Raw genomic sequence first — 20,360 nt, 5'->3', positions numbered from 1 at the left:
AACCGCACTTTTCGGGATATCGTGAGTAACAAACACAAGCTACGATGCGAGAGATTTATGTTTTGAGGATCCGCGTTGGTAGTAACTGGGAAGGTCGTTTTGTCTGAGCTGGGACCCGGCGCTGGAGCTAGACGGGTGGAGGTCAGTGCTGTGCGGCGGTTGCCCGCTGCCTCGTGGCAGTTCTGTTTTAAAGGGAGGCCGGCCTCACAGCTGACACCGCCCACGCTGAGCGCGGGGCCGCGCCGCCCACGCACCCGGCCAGCAGCGGGACACCTGTTGGCGCTGCGAAGGCCACCGGCGTGGGTGTGGCTGCGGCTGCCGCCCCAGCTGAGGCCCCGCGTGTGGGCGTGGCCGCGGGTGTGGGGTTGTTTTGACGGCGGCCACCGCCAATGCGTTAATACCGCCAGCTCCATCTGCAACGCCTCTCCCCTAGCACTCGACACAACGCGGTTATTTCCAGGAGCCAAGAATGAACCAACCGAGTCAGCACTGACATTCCAGTTTCAAAACATTGACCTTTCGACGATATCCGACCACGCCTTCTAGGTGCTACACATCTTTTTTCCTTCAGGCAGTGTACTTCTGGATGCCGCAGCAGAGCCCCCAGTAACCTGACCTTTCTTCTGATAACAGTCGCTGCAGACTCCTTTCTTCACATATTCCTTCTTCATTTCATATTTGCCTGTGCACTGAATCTTTATCATTCTTCGATAGCACCTCATTCCAAATGCTTCGATTTTCTTCTCCTCCAATAAGCCACATTTAACTTCTCCAGAATGTTGTGTCACAAACGTACACTTGTGTAACTTTTTTTCTGAAGTTTAAAGGAATATTTGAAGGGCCCATCTAATTTAAAAAAGCTTTATTTCCCGGTGCCAAACTCCTTCTGGTATAAATTTTGCGACGTTCCTGAGTCACAGTAGTTACAGTCATACAATATTTTTTGATAGAATATACCGTTGTTTGACTGTATATTTCTGTACATTGCTGGTGTACAATCTAGATTTCGGCTTTCACGCCATTAACGAGGATATAGATCTTAGACCATTACCGTATTTTGCTGTATACTGTGCAGGATGACAAATAAGCAGTTCAGCAAGTTTGTTGAACTGTGTATTTGTCATCCTGCACAGTACACAGCAAAATACGGCAACAGTATAAAGATCGTTGTACTCGATAACGGCGTGAAAGCCTAAGTCTAGATTGTACACAAGAAATATACAGTCAAATGGAGGTGTATTCTTTCAAATAATCCTTCTGGTATCTTTTTTGTTTCGGGTGCCATGTCTATTTTCACTTCGTAGACGGAAGGATTCTTCGACTTTTTCCAGAAGAGTGCCGTGTCCAGTTCTGGCGTTATCATTTCGTTATTCTTATTTCTACTACTCTTCATCATAGTCAACTTTTGACCGATAACCGTAGCAGTCTAGTCCCTTTAATCCCACAAACCAACCAAACCAACCATAGTCACCTATGCTTTGTTTACCTCTTGGCCATATGATGAACTAACTATACTGCTCATTTCTTTCATCATATGTTTTAACTCTTCCTGTCAGCTATCCTTAATGTCTACGCAGTCTGCAAACCTTCACATTGCTGCCTGTTTCACTTGCACACCCATTCGTCCTCTGTAATTTTCTATCACTCGCTTCAGTGCTTCTTCGGCACGCAATTTGATTAAGTGTGATGATAAACTGCAATCCTGTCTTACACCATTATTAACTCGATCTTGTCTTTCTTTCCACTATTATTACTCCTACTTGTGAGCTGTAGATGTTTTATAGAGGATCTTGTCCAATTTTTGAATCTTTCATTTCAGTTCTGAACGGGAAGAAACGCGCTGACGGATGGTTTTCTCCCTTTCGGAGCTTCAGCACAATGATACGGATGTATTGTGCTTCTAGTTTTTCATCTCAGACATACATCATTTGCCTTTATACTTACGGAACCTAAAGTAGGCGTCTCGTTACTTTTTCTACTCTACTTTTGCGGATAACTTTGTTAAATGTCTTAAGCATCCTCTTCTTGTGCCATACTCTTCAGTTCTCCCTTGCAAATGATGTTTTGTGATGCAGGTTGGTATTTGTATGCTGGGAAGCTGAACACGGTTTTCGCCTCTTTTAATTTTTGAGTCACACCGAAATCTACTTATGTCAGTTCTTGATGACAACTGAATGATACTGCACCTGTCTTTAGCGTTTGCTAGGTGCCACACAAGTACATGATAGTTCAGTTAGCCTTCGCGGCGTCCTGAGCATCGTTGTGTTGAAGTTTCTCACCTTGCTGAGGGGTCAGCCACTTTTGACAAGTGAGGCACCAGACTACCGGTTCGCAATGTATCGAAGTACTTGGTTCAACAATTTTTTTTTATGTGTGCCAAGCGTAGTTTCAGGCCTCGCTCACTTTCTGTGTCGCCTGAATCACGAGCCACGACCAATAAGGAAATAAACGCATGCATTACTAAAGACTCGTAAGAGAGAGGTAGATCAGAAACTGGGAAGAGAACCTGCAACTTCTTCTCTAACGTAAAAGATAAATCAAGATTGAAGTACTTCCCGCCGGCCGAGTGGCATATGCGTTACCTATCGACACGTGGTCCACATCACAGGTATTTACTAAAGATACGCCAACATGTCTGTGGACGTGGAGCAATCGGCATGCTGGCTCACATTGTCTGGGAGTGTGACGATAAGTAATACGTTACAGGCCAAACAGAAACGTCTTTGCTAATATACCATTCTATAGCACAGTAAGCATGGGAAGACCCAGCCACAACGTCCTCGCTGCAGCACTGAAAAGATTAGTCTCGGGGACGCCAAGGAGGGGCAACCACCTCTCCTCTGTACTCTACATCTTGTGTAATAAAAGAGAAGGAGAGAGAGAGAGAGAGAGAGAGAGAGAGAGAGAGAGAGAGAGAGAGAAAATTTTTGCTTCTGACAGCAACTGCGGTAGTGTAGTATGGTGTAGTGCTGTGTAGTGTAATACAGGTTATAAATTATAAAATTTGTGAAGTAACACTGGGTTCAGAACAGAAGCATCGTACCATGTGCCTGCTGCATTCGGAAGAATCATATAATACATAGTAGACTTGTTTAATACGAGGTGTGAAGACTTTTCCAATTTCTCGATTTTTTCCACTTATTTTACTTCCTTTAAACAGCATAATCCTGAGACATACTAACACATTTTAAATTTTGTGTTAGGATATGTTGTGTTACATAAAAGTTGATCTGTTTTGGCTGTTGATATACTTTCCGGGATGTGAGGTCGTGGTCCAAGAACTTTTCTGCTTCTTACGTTTCGTCCAGGACTGCGCTGGACTTCCTCAGAGGCGCTGCTACGCTGCATTGCCGACCGGCAAGACTCAGCGTAGCAGCGCCTCTGAGGAAGTCCAGTGCAGTCTTGGACGAAACGTAAGGAGCAGAAAAGTTCTTGGACCACGACCTCACATCCCGGAAAGTATATCAACAACCATGTCACCCGGTCGTGAAAGCCTTCATTGATCTGTTTTGGCATCTACATTAAAGACTACAATCTGCTTACTTCCTGGCTTTCACTGTGGTTTCTATCTAGCCTTTTCTGAAGATATTTAGCTGTCTCCTTTGTTGATAACTGCAATGCTTAGAGATGCGTTCTTCGGCTTCTGGATCAGTCCTGGATTCTGTTAAGGTGTTGGAACCCTCCAATCCTGAAATTGTTAACATTCTGGAACACATAGTGCAGTTTCGTTTATATCCACGTACAAGAATCCTCCTTTAATACTGTCGTTAAGTCATTATTTTCTATTTTTTATTAATTTTTATTTTGTATGTTATTTTCTACCTTCACATTTATACGTAAGCAGATGTAAAATTCAGTGCAGTCATGCTTGCTAACTCAAGGAACATCAGAATCAACCGCGCGAATGTGTGAAAAATCTCTTGTTTGAAGTTACGTGACCTCAGTCTATTAAAGAAGGTCATCGTTGCAGCATGAAATGATTGCATATACTCCGACGGTCCACAGATGTGAGGCTTGTGTTCCTGCACAGGATGGAAATGCTTTCTACGCTACAACTTTATTCGTGAGGTTCTGTTTCACACAAGGACAGGTCGACAAAAGAGAGGGAATGATGAAAAACTAACTATACTGCTGCATCATATATCGGATCTTTTAATCAAATTAATTCCAACTCTGCGCCAATAGGGTTGATTCCGACATAGTTTTAGTGCGGTTCGTGGAAAGCACTTAAGGGTGACGCTGCGGTTATTCGTTATTCTCTCACCCTATCTGACTTTGAACGAGTCCCGTCCGTAACGCTGTCTGTGTCGATATTAATCTTCCTCCTCAGAAATTCGACGGACCAGACTTTTACGTCGCTATTTACTGTTGTTCTGTGTGCATGACATGTCGAATATACGGGTTCTTTTGTAATAACCTGGTAGGGGGGGGGGGGGGGGACGCAAGATGAAAACGCAACCATTTACAAAACCACCGTTCCCAGAAAACCGAATGTATCTACATCTGCAACTACGTACATACTTCGCAAGCTAGCGTAAGGTGCACGGCGGAGGGTACCGTGTATTACTCTTAGTCATCTCATTTCTTATTCCATTCACAAATGGACCGAATGAAAAACGACTGTCTATATGCTTCCGTACGATCCCTAATTTCCTTATGTTGGCTTCGCGGTCCTTGAACATATTTACATTGGCGGCAGTGGCACCGTTCAGTAGTTAGCTGTAAATATCTGTTCTCTACAGGTTCTCAATAGTGTTTCGCGAGAAGATCCCTTTGAGATCACAAAGTACTCCTGTGTTCGAATCTCGATAACAAGGCAAGCAGCAAGCTTCTAAATTGCCTCGATGTCTCCTCTTAATCTGACCTTGTACGAATCCCAAATACTCGAGCAGTATTAAGGAATAGTTTGCACAAGTGTTCTGTACGCAGCCTGCTTTGCGGATGAGCTGCTTTCCCGAAACTCTCCCAACAAACCGAAACCGACTATTCGCCTTCCCTGCTAACGTTCTCAGGTTCAAAAATGGCGACTTAACTTCTGAGGTCATCAGTCCCCTGGAACTTAGCACTACTTAAACCTACTAGCGCCTACAACCGCTCGGCCACTCCGGCCGGTGCTGTTTAAGGAACCAGCCGAGAAGTGATTTAGTGAAATATCGATAATCACAAAGTTACAAGCCTGGTCGTGGATTTTAAACCCCACTGCCCTTCATTACGAGTGCAGCACCTGAACTACTGGTTCAGCTCGTTCATTGTGTACATGTGGTAGAGAAAACGCATATGTAAGTTAGGTCTAGCAACAGGTACCACATACATAATTAAGGCGATGACGGACAACGTGAGTGCAGATGCAGAACAAGTTCGAACTCTTACGGGAATTGGCGAAATGTGGCGAATAATGTGGCACATGAGCAGGGGCGTTAGGCCTATATCAGTAGTGTGGTGTCGTACAAGTTGAGAATCTGGTTAGGATGGGAGGCGTGCTTGGATAGTCCGTGCGGTTGTGGTGCCCTCAGTGTCTGGATGGTGTAGCGGTCAGCACACCTGCCTGATAAGTAATAGATCAGGGTTCGATTCCCGGTCCTGCACAAATTTACAACTAGCCCTATTGATATAAATCAATGTCCGCTGGCAGCTACTGTATTTGATTCCTCTGTGTCTCGTTCATAGTGGCTGCAGGATCAATATGGTTTCTGTTTTGTCTTTTTTCCGGACAGACACCACATATGTACTTGTTCTCGTGTTTAGTATCAGCAGAATGCACGACGACGCCGATACTCGATATTGTCGGCGCGGGTAGTTGACAGCTAACAACCGGGGAACAAAAGCCCGTGAGTGGAACGAACTCACCGTGCAAATTGAACTACAGCAAGCGGAGTGTCCGTACCCACGTAAATACGCGCACGGCAATATACTCTCCAAGCAGCTAACGAAGGAGCACGCAACTCTCGGCACAAGCACAAGGCTAGGTCCGTAGTGGGTTGACTCACAGAACACCGAAATAAGAGAAGTGCAGGTCACAGAAACATAACTACAGCAGCACTCCAAGTGGCGTGGCAGTGAACTTTGAATATCACAAATGTGTCGCGGAAATCCGTGTAATTGCTTTTCGAAATACGAGTAGCAGAAGATTGTATTTTTCATTTATACTTTGTTTGTGAGACTGGTAGTCTAGTGGTAAAGAGTATTTATTTGTAAAACCCAATCTTGCAATTTCGCCCTTTGGCTTTTATCAACGGGAAATTGATTCTCATTACGAACTTCTTGTGGGTACTGCACTCTTTGAATTGCATGAAATATTTGAATTGCATATATTCCTCGAATTTTGCTTAATTTTTGCTCTCGTCCGCAAAAATTGTGTGGAGTAAATGACACCATGCCAACCGCCTTGCCGAAGTTGTAACATCGGTTCCCGTCAGATCACCGAAGTTAAGCGTTGTACGGCTGGGCTATCACTTGGATGGGTGACCATCCGGTCTGCCGATCGCTGTTGGCAAGTGCGATGCACTCAGCCCTTGTGAGGCAAGCCGAGGAGCTACTTGATTGAGAAGTAGCAACTCCGGTCTCGTAAACTGACATACGGCCGTATGAGCGGTGTGCTGAGCACATGCCCCTCCATATCTGCATTCAGTGACGTCTGTGGGCTGAGGATGACACGGCGACCGGTCGGTATCGTTGAGCCTTCCGAGGCCTGTTCGGACGGAATTTAATTTTAGTTTAGTTTTTAAATGAGTCCATATTTGTTTTTGTTTCATACGAAATAAAAACTGGTTTCCTCACGTGGTGTTCTGTGGACTCGTGTCTATTTGTTACTGCTTATGTCTAAAATGCTCAATTTAAATGCACAGTCAGCATATTGTTCATATTCTGTGTTATTTTTGATACCATCCATTTTTCGTACTCTCACATTTAATGGAGGCTACCGAAATTTTCATTGAATTCTGCTAAAATGTACTGTTTGTAGTACGAGGTGCATTCAAGTTCTAAGGCCTCCGATTTTTTGTTCTCCGGGCTGGAAAGAGATAGAAACATGCGCATTGTTTTAAAATGAGGCCGTGTTCATTGTCAATACGTCCCAGAGATGGCAGCACCGTACGGCAGATGGAATTTTACCGCCAGCGGCGAGAATGAGAACTGTTTTAAATACTTAAAATGGAGACGTTTTCCTTACTTGAACAGCGTGCAATCATTCGTTTTCTGAATTTGCGTGGTGTGAAACCAATTGAAATTCATCGACAGTTGAAGGAGACACGTGGTGACGGAGTTATGGATGTGTCGAAAGTGCGTTCGTGGGTGCGACAGTTTAATGAAGGCAGAATATCGTGTGACAACAAACCGAAACAACCTCGGGCTCGCACAAGCCGGTCTGACGACATGATCGAGAAAGTGGAGAGAATTGTTTTGGGGGATCGCCGAATGACTGTTGAACAGATCGCCTCCAGAGATGGCATTTCTGTCGGTTCGGTGCACACAATCCTGCATGACGACCTGAAAATGCGAAAAGTGTCATCCAGGTGGGTGCCACGAATGCTGACGGACGACCAAATGCCTGCCCGTGTGGCGTGTTGCCAAGTAATGTTGACGCGCAACGACAGCACGAATGGGACTTTCTTTTCGTCGGTTGTGACAGTGGACGAGACGTGGATGCCATTTTTCAATCCAGGAACAAAGCGCCAGTCAGGCTCAATGGAAGCACACAGATTCACCGCCACCAAAAAAATTTCGGGTAACCGCCAGTGCTGAAAAAATGATGGTGTCCATGTTCTGGGACAGCGAGGGCGTAATCCTTACCCATTGCGTTCCAAAGGGCACTGCGGTAACAGGTGCATCCTACGAAAATGTTTTGAAGAACAAATTCCTTCCTGCACTGCAACAAAAACGTCCGGGAAGGGCTGCGCGTGTGCTGTTTCACCAAGACAACGCACCCGCACATCGAGCTAACGTTACGCAAGAGTTTCTTCGTGATAACAACTTTGAAGTGATTCCTCATGCTCCCTACTCACCTGACCTCGCTCCTAGTGACTTTTGGCTTTTTCCAACAATGAAAGACACTCTCCTCGGCCGCGCATTCACCAGCCGAGCTGCTATTGCCTCAGCGAATTTCTAGTGGTCAAAACAGACTCCTAAAGAAGCCTTCGCCGCTGCCATGGAATCATGGCGTCAGCGTTGTGAAAAATGTGTACGTCTGCAGGGCGATTACGTCGAGAAGTAACGCCAGTTTCATCGATTTCGGGTGAGCAGGTAATTAGAAAAAAAAATCGGATGCCTTAGAACTTGAATGCACCTCGTACTTGTAACTAACGTGTGAAAAACTTTGCTCATCTGGAAGGAAAAATGCTTTAGTCACCAAGACTATAAGGCATAGGGCCTACTCATCTACATCTGCATCCATAGTGTGCAAGACTCTGTTAAATGCATGGCGTTCAGTGGCAAGAAGCAATACCATGCAAGGCACTTCGTGACAATAACGTATAATACGAGCTATATACTTACAGTGCGTTTAAATCGAGGTGTTAACGCTAAAATTCATCAGCAATAAGACATACATATCAGTTTGCAGAATACTACACAACGAAAGCAGCTTCTGTTTTATACCATACAAAAATCTGGAATCATTTTCACATCACAATATTAAGGATGCGAGAACACAATCAAAACACAAGTAACACATTTACAACGCAATTCGGAGTCTGTAATATATGCGAGGAGCCGTAATCAGAAGCACACTGTGTTGAAACCAACTTCCAACCAAACATGGAAGACTAAAAATGAGCACAACAGAAAGCGAGATGATAAACTTGCAGCGCTCCAGGTGGCGTGGCAGCGAACCGAGGGTATGTTACCAGAAGTCCCTATATGAGTTTCATCCATGTGGTACTCCGCTTATTGCCGCCCGCAAGTAAACACGTCCTTCAGCGGCTCTGCCCATATGACGCGACACGTGCGCCCTTTGTGGCAGGTGTCTGAACTACTCCGCTGTTCTGCCCATGTCAGTTCGTCTGCCTCTGTTGGCAGGGATACTAAAGTCTGAAATTATTTGTTACGCAATTACCTGGGAATCATCTGATGTGACGTGTAGTGCGCATTTAATGGAACTCATGACGTGTTGTGCGCATTTAATGGAACTCATCTTTCTGTGAGTCATGGAGTTAATGTTGATGTACTTAAGAATGTTTAATTTCCAAAGTATATAAATTGGCAACCGTTTTTAGCACCTCATTTGTTAATGGGTTCATGGCTTATGGTCAACATATTTGCATCTCCACAGCCGGGTGGCCAGCGTGTTACTTGGAGTGTTCAGGTTCAATTTCGGATACTGCCACAGATTTTTTCCTGGTGGGAGAATATGTAATGCGGTGCAGGAAGGCTCTTGAGACTAGCTAAGGATCGACTTGAAGGTGAAATGGCGGCTCCAAGGTCTGTAAAGCTGACAACGGCGGGGAGAGTGTTATGCTGACGCCACGTCCCTCTGTCTTGCATTCAAATTCAAAGACGCCATATGGCAGAGGATGAGACGGTGCCCGGCCAGCACCGTGTGATTCTCCGAGGCGCGTCTCGCACAGAGGCGATAGGGTATGCAATACGACAGAGCTGTAATAAAAGCCGCGCGACACGACGCTCACTCGTGTTCCTACTGGAGCGATGCGGCAAGCAAGAAGGCACATGAATAATCACGTTTCTGTCTCTGTTTCATTCGTGTGCTCTTCGGGAAAGGGCGTTGTTGTAGCTTATCATTATTTAAAACTCAGAAAACTGAAAACGTAAGACATGCTGGGAACACCCATAGAATGCCATATATGTTAAACATAATTCGGCTGTTGTTTCTCTTGAGCTCTCCCAATAGAAATACAAAGTCGATGAACTCTACCGAATGAGTCCAGACTAGTGTTGTAAAACTACTGTAGCGTACTGTACACTACCATAAGCAAGCGTAGACTACGGTAATTTTCGTAGTAGCTTTGGTCAGTTAAGGTTGTACCCTCGTTACCTGCATGTTGGGTGCGTTGCATCGTTTCGACGTCGTCTCATAACGATCGCTTTCTTTACGTATGCAATTAATGTCTTACTAGATTCCCCCTAAAAACCGGAAACCGTGAAACGTCTACGTGCTCAGTCAGGATGTATAAAGGGCTGGGTAACCTGTGAAACATTTTTCTGTTACTTAAGAATAAATAGTATTCAAAGTAAAACGGGAACTGTCAATGTTTAATTCAGTTTTTATCACAAAATTGTTGATTCCTAACGTGCAATAGAGGAATTTTCTGCTAAAAGTAAAGAAAATAATACAAATACGTCGTACAGATATCAAATATCGCTTCAATACTTCGTGGAAATTATGTAAAACCTGGTTCAGTTATTCTTTAGCAACTGTAAGGATTTATCAGTAACAACAGGAAACTCAAGCCGTCGCTCATGATGAAGAACGTTCTATTGAGCACAAAATAATAATAATTTTATACATACTTTTATGTTTGAGCATGTAAACTGTACTTGGATCAAAAGTAATTGCTTTGTTTACTTAAAAGCGCAGACGTTACGGAATAAACTAATAATTTATTACTTATAAAATGCAATTTATATTCTGTAATACACAATTAACTAACACTGAAAGGTGTGCGGTTCTAATTATGTGCAAAACAATCTAACAAACAGAACAAAGACAAATCGTCAGCTCTTTTACACATTCATTTATGTTCGTTTCGCTACGGATTCTACCAACAGTACCATTTGCTACATCATTTATGTAGTGTACCAAAACTACCAAGGCGTAGTTTTGGTAGAGCGCAACTCTATTCGAGAAAGTTTCCACTTTTGGAGCTTCTACTATGGTCTACTCTGAGAAAGCACGACACAAATTTCGACTTCTGTTTCTCCTGCTGAGAAGCTATTCATTACAATGAAGTAGGTAGATGCAAGTGTTTCAGTGACATTAAAACAGCCACTATCAAAAGTTTATCCTTAGTAAGATCACCTTATATGGTACGTTAACCCATGTGGCACACAAATAAATAATTGTTAAAAGCTAGTAACCGTTTCCCACAACTATTCAGTTCCGCAAGGTAGTGTAAGTTTCAGCTTGAGGTGTATTCAGAAGAAACATTGCTGGATTTGCAGTGAGATTAGTCACTATCGATGGTACACCAGGGGGTGGTGAACTCTGTTCAGGTGCAGACATCTTTCCAATCCGAAAGCACGTGTGTAAGTGAACAACTTTTCACACCAATAATGAGAAATATCGAAAAGAAAATCAGTTCATTATCAAGTTCTGATGTGAGATTATAACGCAAAAAATTGTACTTTTTTATTGAATAGGTTTCTTCAAATGAATGCCATAATCGTCAAAATGACGACAGTGTAGAAGAAAGAAAAGACGCAACAAATCAGGAAAAAGATGAAAAAGACAAGAGACACTCTTTTCTTTCCTTATATGGGCCTACTCTATCCATCGCATTCTGTTCGGAATGCCGTACCCAACAGGCACGAAAACAATAGTGCCTTACTTGCAACATCGAGATGAAGCAGTTGATGTTGTCTCAGATCTCAATGCTGAATCAATGACATAAGTTTGTGAGAAAAAGGACAGAGAACAAAATAATGCTGTGATAAAACAGCATGGAAAAGTATAATGAGAGCCACAAATATTACCACGCGACTTCCAGCTTAGTTCCGTACGGTTCAGAATATAATGTGGATATTCATTAACACCTTCCCCTGCATATCTTTTCATGTACTACGCTGTCATTGCTACATTGTAGCTGCACTGTCGCCGCCAGACTACGGACTCGGAACTCTTCGGCTTCCTTCGCTGCGGCTCGGGACTGTAGCATCACGACGGCATCTGGGGAAGTTTCCTAGGGCCCATTTTACATTGCGTTACACGAGTCTGGTCTGTGCGTAAGGGCTGGATGATGCCCCAATAGGCAACAGCATTCCATTACAAGGCAATTAATTGATTGCATGTGAACTACAAAGTGTAGCTCCAATCAGATCTGCTCTACCACGTGGTAGAATATTGCGCTGCAGTCTGGATCAAGAGCCCAAACATCGAACTCATCGATACGCAGTGAACCAAAAATGCCTACCGTCACAGGAACAATCAGAAATAGTCCAACTTTCTGGCTGCCTATTCTCGGCCACACAGTTCTCCCAGTTTTGCACTGAGAAGTTGTTCTCAAACGGTAGTTTACAAAAATAGCTGGCAATCCTTAGCTCTGTAAAGATGATGACATTCCTATACTCAATAAAAACAGATTTCGCTCTTGTCACCCACATCTACAAGGTGCAAAATATCTTGTGGACAACGGATAACAATAGCTGACCGACAGACAGGAATAAGGCACAACAACGCTACCATAGAACAGCTGAGGACGCCCTACATCTCGACCAGGGCACAGGGGTTTGAAGAGCATTGGAAGGGCTGGCCTGCACTCGCTAGAATAAGGACAAGGAGCGGAAGATACGCTGACTTAATGTACAAATGGAGAGTAACAACAACGCCCACCCGTGACTGTGATGCAGAACGACAACCTGTTGAGAACAAAACATGTACGTGCCCAAAGCGATCCTTTCCTGGCGATCTGGAGTTGTTCCTGTTAGCAAATAAGGCATCAATTGTGTATGTTGAGCAGTTGGACATAAGCCTGTGGCCTCCTGTGCTTTGTAAATGTTGTAAATTTGATCACTTATAATCGTGACTTCCTTTTCTGAGTGTTAAATATCTGTATTAAAAGTAAAAAAAAAAAGTTTTCTTGTGTGACGTTACCCGAGGCATATGCCAGACAGACAAGATAGTATATCTCCTTATCTCACAAACTACACTCCTGGAAATTGAAATAAGAACACCGTGAATTCATTGTCCCAGGAAGGGGAAACTTTATTGACACATTCCTGGGGTCAGATACATCACATGATCACACTGACAGAACCACAGGCACATAGACCAGGCAACAGAGCATGCACAATGTCGGCACTAGTACAGTGTATATCCACCTTTCGCAGCAATGCAGGCTGCTATTCTCCCATGGAGACGATCGTAGAGATGCTGGATGTAGTCCTGTGGAACGGCTTGCCATGCCATTTCCACCTGGCGCCTCAGTTGGACCAGCGTTCGTGCTGGACGTGCAGACCGCGTGAGACGACGCTTCATTCAGTCCCAAACATGCTCAATGGGGGACAGATCCGGAGATCTTGATGGCCAGGGTAGTTGACTTACACCTTCTAGAGCACGTTGGGTGGCACGGGATACATGCGGACGTGCATTGTCCTGTTGGAACAGCAAGTTCCCTTGCCGGTCTAGGAATGGTAGAACGATGGGTTCGATGACGGTTTGGATGTACCGTGCACTATTCAGTGTCCCCCCGACGATCACCAGTGGTGTACGGCCAGTGTAGGAGATCGCTCCCCACACCATGATGCCGGGTGTTGGCCCTGTGTGCCTCGGTCGTATGCAGTCCTGATTGTGGCGCTCACCTGCACGGCGCCAAACACGCATACGACCATCATTGGCACCAAGGCAGAAGCGACTCTCATCGCTGAAGACGACACGTCTCCATTCGTCCCTCCATTCACGCCTGTCGTGACACCACTGGAGGCGGGCTGCACGATGTTGGGGCGTGAGCGGAAGACGGCCTAACGGTGTGCGGGACCGTAGCCCAGCTTCATGGAGACGGTTGCGAATGGTCCTCGCCGATACCCCAGGAGCAACAGTGTCCCTAATTTGCTGGGAAGTGGCGGTGCGGTCCCCTACGGCACTGCGTAGGATCCTACGGTCTTGGCGTGCATCCGTGCGTCGCTGCGGTCCGGTCCCAGGTCGACGGGCACGTGCACCTTCCGCCGACCACTGGCGACAACATCGATGTACTGTGGAGACCTCACGCCCCACGTGTTGAGCAATTCGGCGGTACGTCCACCCGGCCTCCCGCATGCCCACTATACGCCCTCGCTCAAAGTCCGTCAACTGCACATACGGTTCACGTCCACGCTGTCGCGGCATGCTACCAGTGTTAAAGACTGCGATGGAGCTCCGTATGCCACGGCAAACTGGCTGACACTGACGGCGGCGGTGCACAAATGCTGCGCAGCTAGCGCCATTCGACGGCCAACACCGCGGTTCCTGGTGTGTCCGCTGTGCCGTGCGTGTGATCATTGCTTGTACAGCCCTCTCGCAGTGTCCGGAGCAAGTATGGTGGGTCTGACACACCGGTGTCAATGTGTTCTTTTTTCCATTTCCAGGAGTGTAGTTCGATTACAACATTGTGCGGCTATGGCGCACGTAGGAAAGACACGCAAAAACGGAAATTTACATCCAACGTTAAAAAAATTTCTCTTTTTGAGAAAATATTTTCTTGCAGTTGTTAGTGTGTGTTTTATATTCTCTTTAATTTTTTATCAAACAAAAAACTTTCGTACTACTATTTACAGTCTCATTTCCTAATCTGATTCCCGCAGCGTCATCTGATATAAGTGAACTACACTCCATTACCTTGTTTTACTTCTATTTGTGTCGACCTTGTAAAATGTTTCCAACACACAGTTCATTCCGTTCAAATGTTTTTCGATGTCCCTTGCAGTTTCTGACAGAAATACAGTGCCACGGGCAAAGTTTAAAATTTTTAGTTCTTCTTCTAGAACTTAGTTGTGCACAGTTGCTTAGTGCTTAGTTGTGCACAGCCTGATAACGTAAGCTGTCAGGCAAGATGACGCGATCATCATACCGCGATCCGCTACGCTAACCAACTTTGTATGGAGACGTCTGCTAAATACATTGTTCGTGAAATCGACGCACGAAATAATCCACTCTTGTGAGTCATGTGTCGCAGCTGTGGTCGCTTACCTTGTTGGCCATGGGCTTGTTGTCTGAGGCCTCTGTGGTGATGATGGACGGCTGCTGCTGGCTGTAGGGGTAGTTTTGCTGCTGCTGTGTGTTTGGCTGCTGCTGTTGTTGCTGCTGCTGCTGGCCGCCGTACACGTAGTTCTGCTGCGACTGGGAGGGGTTCTGGCCGTACTTCTGCTGCGCCTCGTACTGCTGCTGCTGCTGCTGCTGCGTCGGCTGCGACTGCGGCACCTGGTTGTAGTTGGCGTACTGCTGCTGCTGCTGCTGTTGCTGTTGCTGCTGTTGCTGCTGAGGGCTCGGGTACTGGTTGGGCACCGAGAAGCTCGTCTCGTTCGCCTTGGTCTGCTGCTGCTGCTGCTGGTTGGTCGACGGCTGGTGCAGTATGGACTTGGCAGGCACCGCGTCTTCTGGTGGCGGTCGGTATTTGGGGATATACCGAACACGGTCCAGACCTGGCAAACAGGCATCTCTCTGAGAAAGTAACATGGCACGAAACTGTTCTCATGTAGTACTACGCACAGAGTGTAGTTCACACATTAGTTTAGTGTCATAAAGCGCATGGGTCTCAAGAACCACCTGTATAACGAACAACATTACCTATAAACAATGCTGCAATGTTTCCAGAATGAGATTTTCACTCTGCAGCGGAGTGTGCGCTGATATGAAACTTCCTGGCAGATTAAAACTGTGTGCCCGACCGAGACTCGAACTCGGGACCTTTGGAAGGTAGGAGACGAGGTACTGGCAGAAGTAAAGCTGTGAGTACCGGGCGTGAGTCGTGCTTCGGTAGCTCAGATGGTAGAGCACTTGCCCGCGAAAGGCAAAGGTCCCGAGTTCGAGTCTCGGTCGGGCACACAGTTTTAATCTGCCAGGAAGTTTCAATGCTGCAATGTATTTAAAGAATGACACTATTAAACCACCAAAGAATCATAAACGTTACTGTATGACTTTGGGCAGATTCATAACAGAGTAATACGCTGAGGTGACAAAAGTCATTGGATAACGATATGCACATATACAGACGGTGGTAGTATCGCGTACACAAGGTATAAAAGGCATTGCATTGGTGGAGCAGTGATTTGTACTCAGGTGATTCGTGTGAAAAGGTGTCTGACGTGATTACGGTCGGACGACGGGAATTAACAGACTTTGAACGCGAAATAGTAGTTGGAGCCAGACGCATGGGACATTCCATTTCGGAAAGCGTTAAGGAAATAAGTATGCGGAGATCGATAGAGTCAAGAGTGTGCCGAGAATACCGAACTCCAGGCATCAGCTCTTAACACGGACAACGCAGTCGCCGACGGCCTTCCCTTAACGACCGAGAGCAGCACAGATTGCGTAGAGTCGTCAGTGCTAACCACACAAGCAACGCTGCGTGAAATAACCGCAGAAATCAATGTGGGACGTAAGACGAAAGTAAACCATTAGGACGGCGAGGCGAAAGTTGGAGATAATGGTCTGCGGCAGCAGAAAACCAACACGAGTGCCTTTGCTAACAGCACGACATCGCCTGCAGCGTTTCTCCTGGGCTCGTAACTGTATCGGCTAGACCGCAGGCCACTGGCAAACGATGGCCTGGTCAGATGAGTCCCGACTTCAGTCGGTAAGAGCTGATGGTAGTTTTGAGTGTGGCGCAGACCCCACCAAGCCACGAACCTAGGTTGTCGACAAGGTACTGTGCAAGCTGGTGGTGGCTCGGTAATGGTGTGAGCTGTGTTTACATGGAATGGACTGGGTCCTCTGGTCCAACTCAACTGATCATTGACTGCAAATGTATATGTTCGGCTTCTTGGAGTGGCATAGGCAGCCCTTCATGGCCTTCGTGTTTCTAAGCGATGGTGCAATTTTCATGCTTGACAATCCCCATGTTACTGGGCCACATCTGTTTACGATTGGTTTGAAGTACAGGCCACCCAGACCGCCCGACATGAATCCCATCGAACATTTTCGGACGTAATCGTCAGTTCGTGCACAAAATTCTGCAACGGCAAAACTTTCTCAATTAGGAATGGCTATAGAGTCACAATGGCTCAATTTGTTGTGCAGGGGACTCGAGCGACTTGTTGAGTGCACGACACCTCCTGCCTGCACTATGCCAGGCAAGAGGGGGCCCGACACGGGATTTTGATGTATCCCATGACTTTTGTCACCTCAGTGTGTACTGTCGAGTTCTGCATGTGTTGACCGATGGAAAATCTGTGATATAATAGTTGTGTCTGAATGTGACAGATGCTACAACTGGTAAACAACAGTGTATTTGACGCCAGGGAACCTTCCTTAAAGTTGATTTGGTGTTAATTCGGGACGAAGGTGATCGTTTAACCAAAACTACTTGTTTCTGAAAAGAATATTGATTACAGTTTTTGCTAATTCCACAATGTTATCCTTTAAACAACATCAGACTTCTTCCTAAACACACTGCACAGGATAATAAGGTCGCCAGGAATAAAATATAGTGAGTGGAAAGCTATCTATAGTTTGTATCAAACAAGTTTGCATTTATAAGGATGAAAGGGCAGAGGACAAAGGGAGGCAGCTCTTGTGAATGGAGTGATACAGGATTGTCGCCTATTACTCATGTTACTCAGTCTATATACTGAGCAACCAGTAAAGTAAACCAAGGAGATATTTCCCAAGGGATTTAACGTTCTAGAAGAAGAACTAAAAATTTTAAACTTTGCCAGAGGCACTGTATTTCTGTCAGAAACTGCAAGGGACATCGAAAAACATTTGAACGGAATGAACTGTGTGTTGGAAACATTTTACAAGGTCGACACAAACAGAAGTAAAACAAGGTAATGGAGTTTAGTTCACTTATATCAGATGACGCTGCGGGAATCAGATTAGGAAATGAGACTGTAAATAGTAGTACGAAAGTTTTTTGTTTGATAAAAAATTAAAGAGAATATAAAACACACACTAACAACTGCAAGAAAATATTTTCTCAAAAAGAGAAATTTTTTTAACGTTGGATGTAAATTTCAGTTTTTGCGTGTCTTTCCTTGAATTACTTGTTTGGAACGTCACGTAACGTGGAAGTGTAGCACTGACACAAAATTGTACCGGTTATAAGACAATAGAAGGGTTCAGAAGCGGAGTGTTAAAGAAGAATACTGAATATTAGATAGGATTAGAAACGAATATGTACACAACCGAATCGGAGAGTAAGAGCTTTATCCAACAATTTGACTAAAAGAAAAACAGGTTGATAGGACTCATTCTGGGGCATCAGGAGCTTATTAATTTGGTAATCGAAAGAAAGTGGAGGATAGAAACCGTAGATGGAGACCAAAGCTTGGATAAGGGTAGCACGTTGAAATGAGTGTACAGTGCAGCAGAGAGGAAAGGATGTACATTGAATGGACACTGATTGCGTCAGCGATACAGCTTTCCTTCGGGATTGGTTTTAACATAGGGATGCTGTGCCAGTTATCCTGCGTCAAGAACAATGTAGTTGATCATAATTCTGAACGCATTATACCTCCGTAATTTTTTTTTCTCAAATGAACGGTGTAGTTATATTAGCGAATTTTTCGAGTGAAAAACTACTATGTGAGCGCTAACACTGAAAGGTTCCCCTAAAAAAAATCATAAGTTGACCCGTCCGCCTCTGCACAAAAAAGGAGCGCAAAGAGAAAAATAAGTTCCAGAAATAAATTAAAAAAATAGTACGAATCCTTCCAAACGCAGCGAGGGCAGAACACTGAGCAGGGGGAAGGCGTAGCCCTGACTGTCTTCCACTCGAACGCCGGGAGCGAGCCATCCCCACGATGCGTCCTGAGGTCAACGTACGTGCCGGGAGCGGAGGTGTGGCGATGTGGCGATGGCATTCCAAATACTTATATCACACCCTCCGGGTCAGGACCTCAGAAAACAGGCAGACGCAATTCTATAGTGAATGGCAGAGTTTATGATCAAATTGACTCCTGTAATGACGACCATGACATATCACACTAACGAAGATGCTGCATCTGGCCCAGGAGACATCGGGGCTACAGAAACATTAACAGTCTGCCCACTACTAACATATCCTTACACTCATACAGGAATTGTGACTGATGACAGCGTCTCACTGTCGTCCAACCAGCTGCACAGGTCCTTTCCCCCTGCGCTGAAACAGCTACCCCTTAAAATTTCTTTATCTTCTACTTCTCACATGGGACCATGTTAATGACTAACAGCAGACATGTGAACATCTGGACAACATCATAGGCTCGCATCCTGTGAAACTAGACAAAAAATTAACCCTTTCGCAGAGGTGATAGTGTAACTTTTTGGGATAGTGCGGTTGTGGAGGGGCTCCATTTCTCAACAGAAAAATAAAAAAAAGGGACGTGCGTAAGAAGCAGTCTTACAACGACCAACCAATCCAGCTGAGTGGTCGAGAGACCTTGAAGCAGCATCTCCTACACACAGATCTATCTGTGCAAGCCTCTTTGAGTCTATCTAATTAACGAAACGTGATGCTCTTCTTTGGATTTTCCCTACTTTTCTCTGAGTTCTCTCTCGAACTGATCCCAGACTGACGAGCAATATTCAAGTATTATCGAACGAGGGTTTTGTAAGCTACGTCATTCATCGGTGCACTACATTTGGCTTCTTCCATCGAATCACAGCCTGGCAACTGCCTTACATGCGGTTAATTTTATGTGGTCTTTCCACTTTAAATCGCTCCGTACGAATACTCTCATTTATTTATCGGATGAGACTGCTGCCAGTGATTGTTCTGCAATTGTGTAAACATTCAATGATGGGTGTTTCTGCCTATTTATACGCACTATAACTGTTTATGTAGGTCAGTTTTCTAGCGATGTGATTTCTCTGCATGCATGATCCGCGTAAAACCTCATGGAACTTGCGCCGCTATCCACTAGGTGAGTTATATACATGGTTATTCTTATTAACGTTCAAAAATCCATGAAGCGACGTAGATGATGCTGAGACACGTAATCTGATATAAGAGACTGGGTTCGCAAATTTCGGGAAATACTCCAAAAATGGATGACAAATGTTGAACACGTGACGTCACCAGATGTACCTCGCCGCAAGTGCAGTGGTTGGACGTGTCGATCCTATCCTCGCCGATAGGGGACAGTGGTACACATCGCTCCACTAGGGTACTCTACTTTCATTCTTGCATTGTCCGTGTCATACAGTAGCACTCACGGTAGCGGTAACACAGGAGTACGATGACTCGGTTAACACTTACGAAAATAGAAAATCGAGTAGTGTGATGGAGTGATTGGTAGCACTGCCCCCTACCAGCGAGAGCAGGATCGACAAGACCAATCGCTGCTCCTGCGGCGAGCTACGTCATCTGGTGACGTCACTTGTTCAACTTTTGTCATCTACTTTTAAGGTATTTCCCGACATTTGCGGTCCCATGCGTCTCATATTAAATTAATTGTCTCAGCGTCATCTCCAGCGCTTCGGGGTTATTTAAACGTTTATAAGAATCACTCTGTATATTATGAAAAGTAATAACCCTGTAATATTTCCGTGGGTCATGTCCGAAGTTCCTTAAATG

The 20,360-nt window shown here is 45.1% G+C and overlaps 1 protein-coding gene across 2 annotated transcripts in view; it reads right to left on the bottom strand.

Annotated features, from left to right (window-relative positions):
• LOC126190750 (junctophilin-1) overlaps window positions 1–20,360 on the bottom strand; it is a 960,015-nt gene that overhangs the window by 252,101 nt on the left and 687,554 nt on the right. For both annotated transcript variants that reach the window (XM_049931259.1, XM_049931258.1), the window contains exon 7: window positions 14,831–15,282. In XM_049931259.1, the coding sequence (XP_049787216.1) occupies window positions 14,831–15,282 (452 nt within the window). The remainder of the gene's footprint in view (window positions 1–14,830; window positions 15,283–20,360) is intronic.

Source organism: Schistocerca cancellata, chromosome 6, assembly GCF_023864275.1.
Source record: "Schistocerca cancellata isolate TAMUIC-IGC-003103 chromosome 6, iqSchCanc2.1, whole genome shotgun sequence".
NCBI classification, from domain to species: Eukaryota; Metazoa; Arthropoda; class Insecta; order Orthoptera; family Acrididae; genus Schistocerca; species Schistocerca cancellata.
Note: the sequence above shows the minus strand (reverse complement) of the source record. Positions and strands in the feature narration are given on the sequence as shown.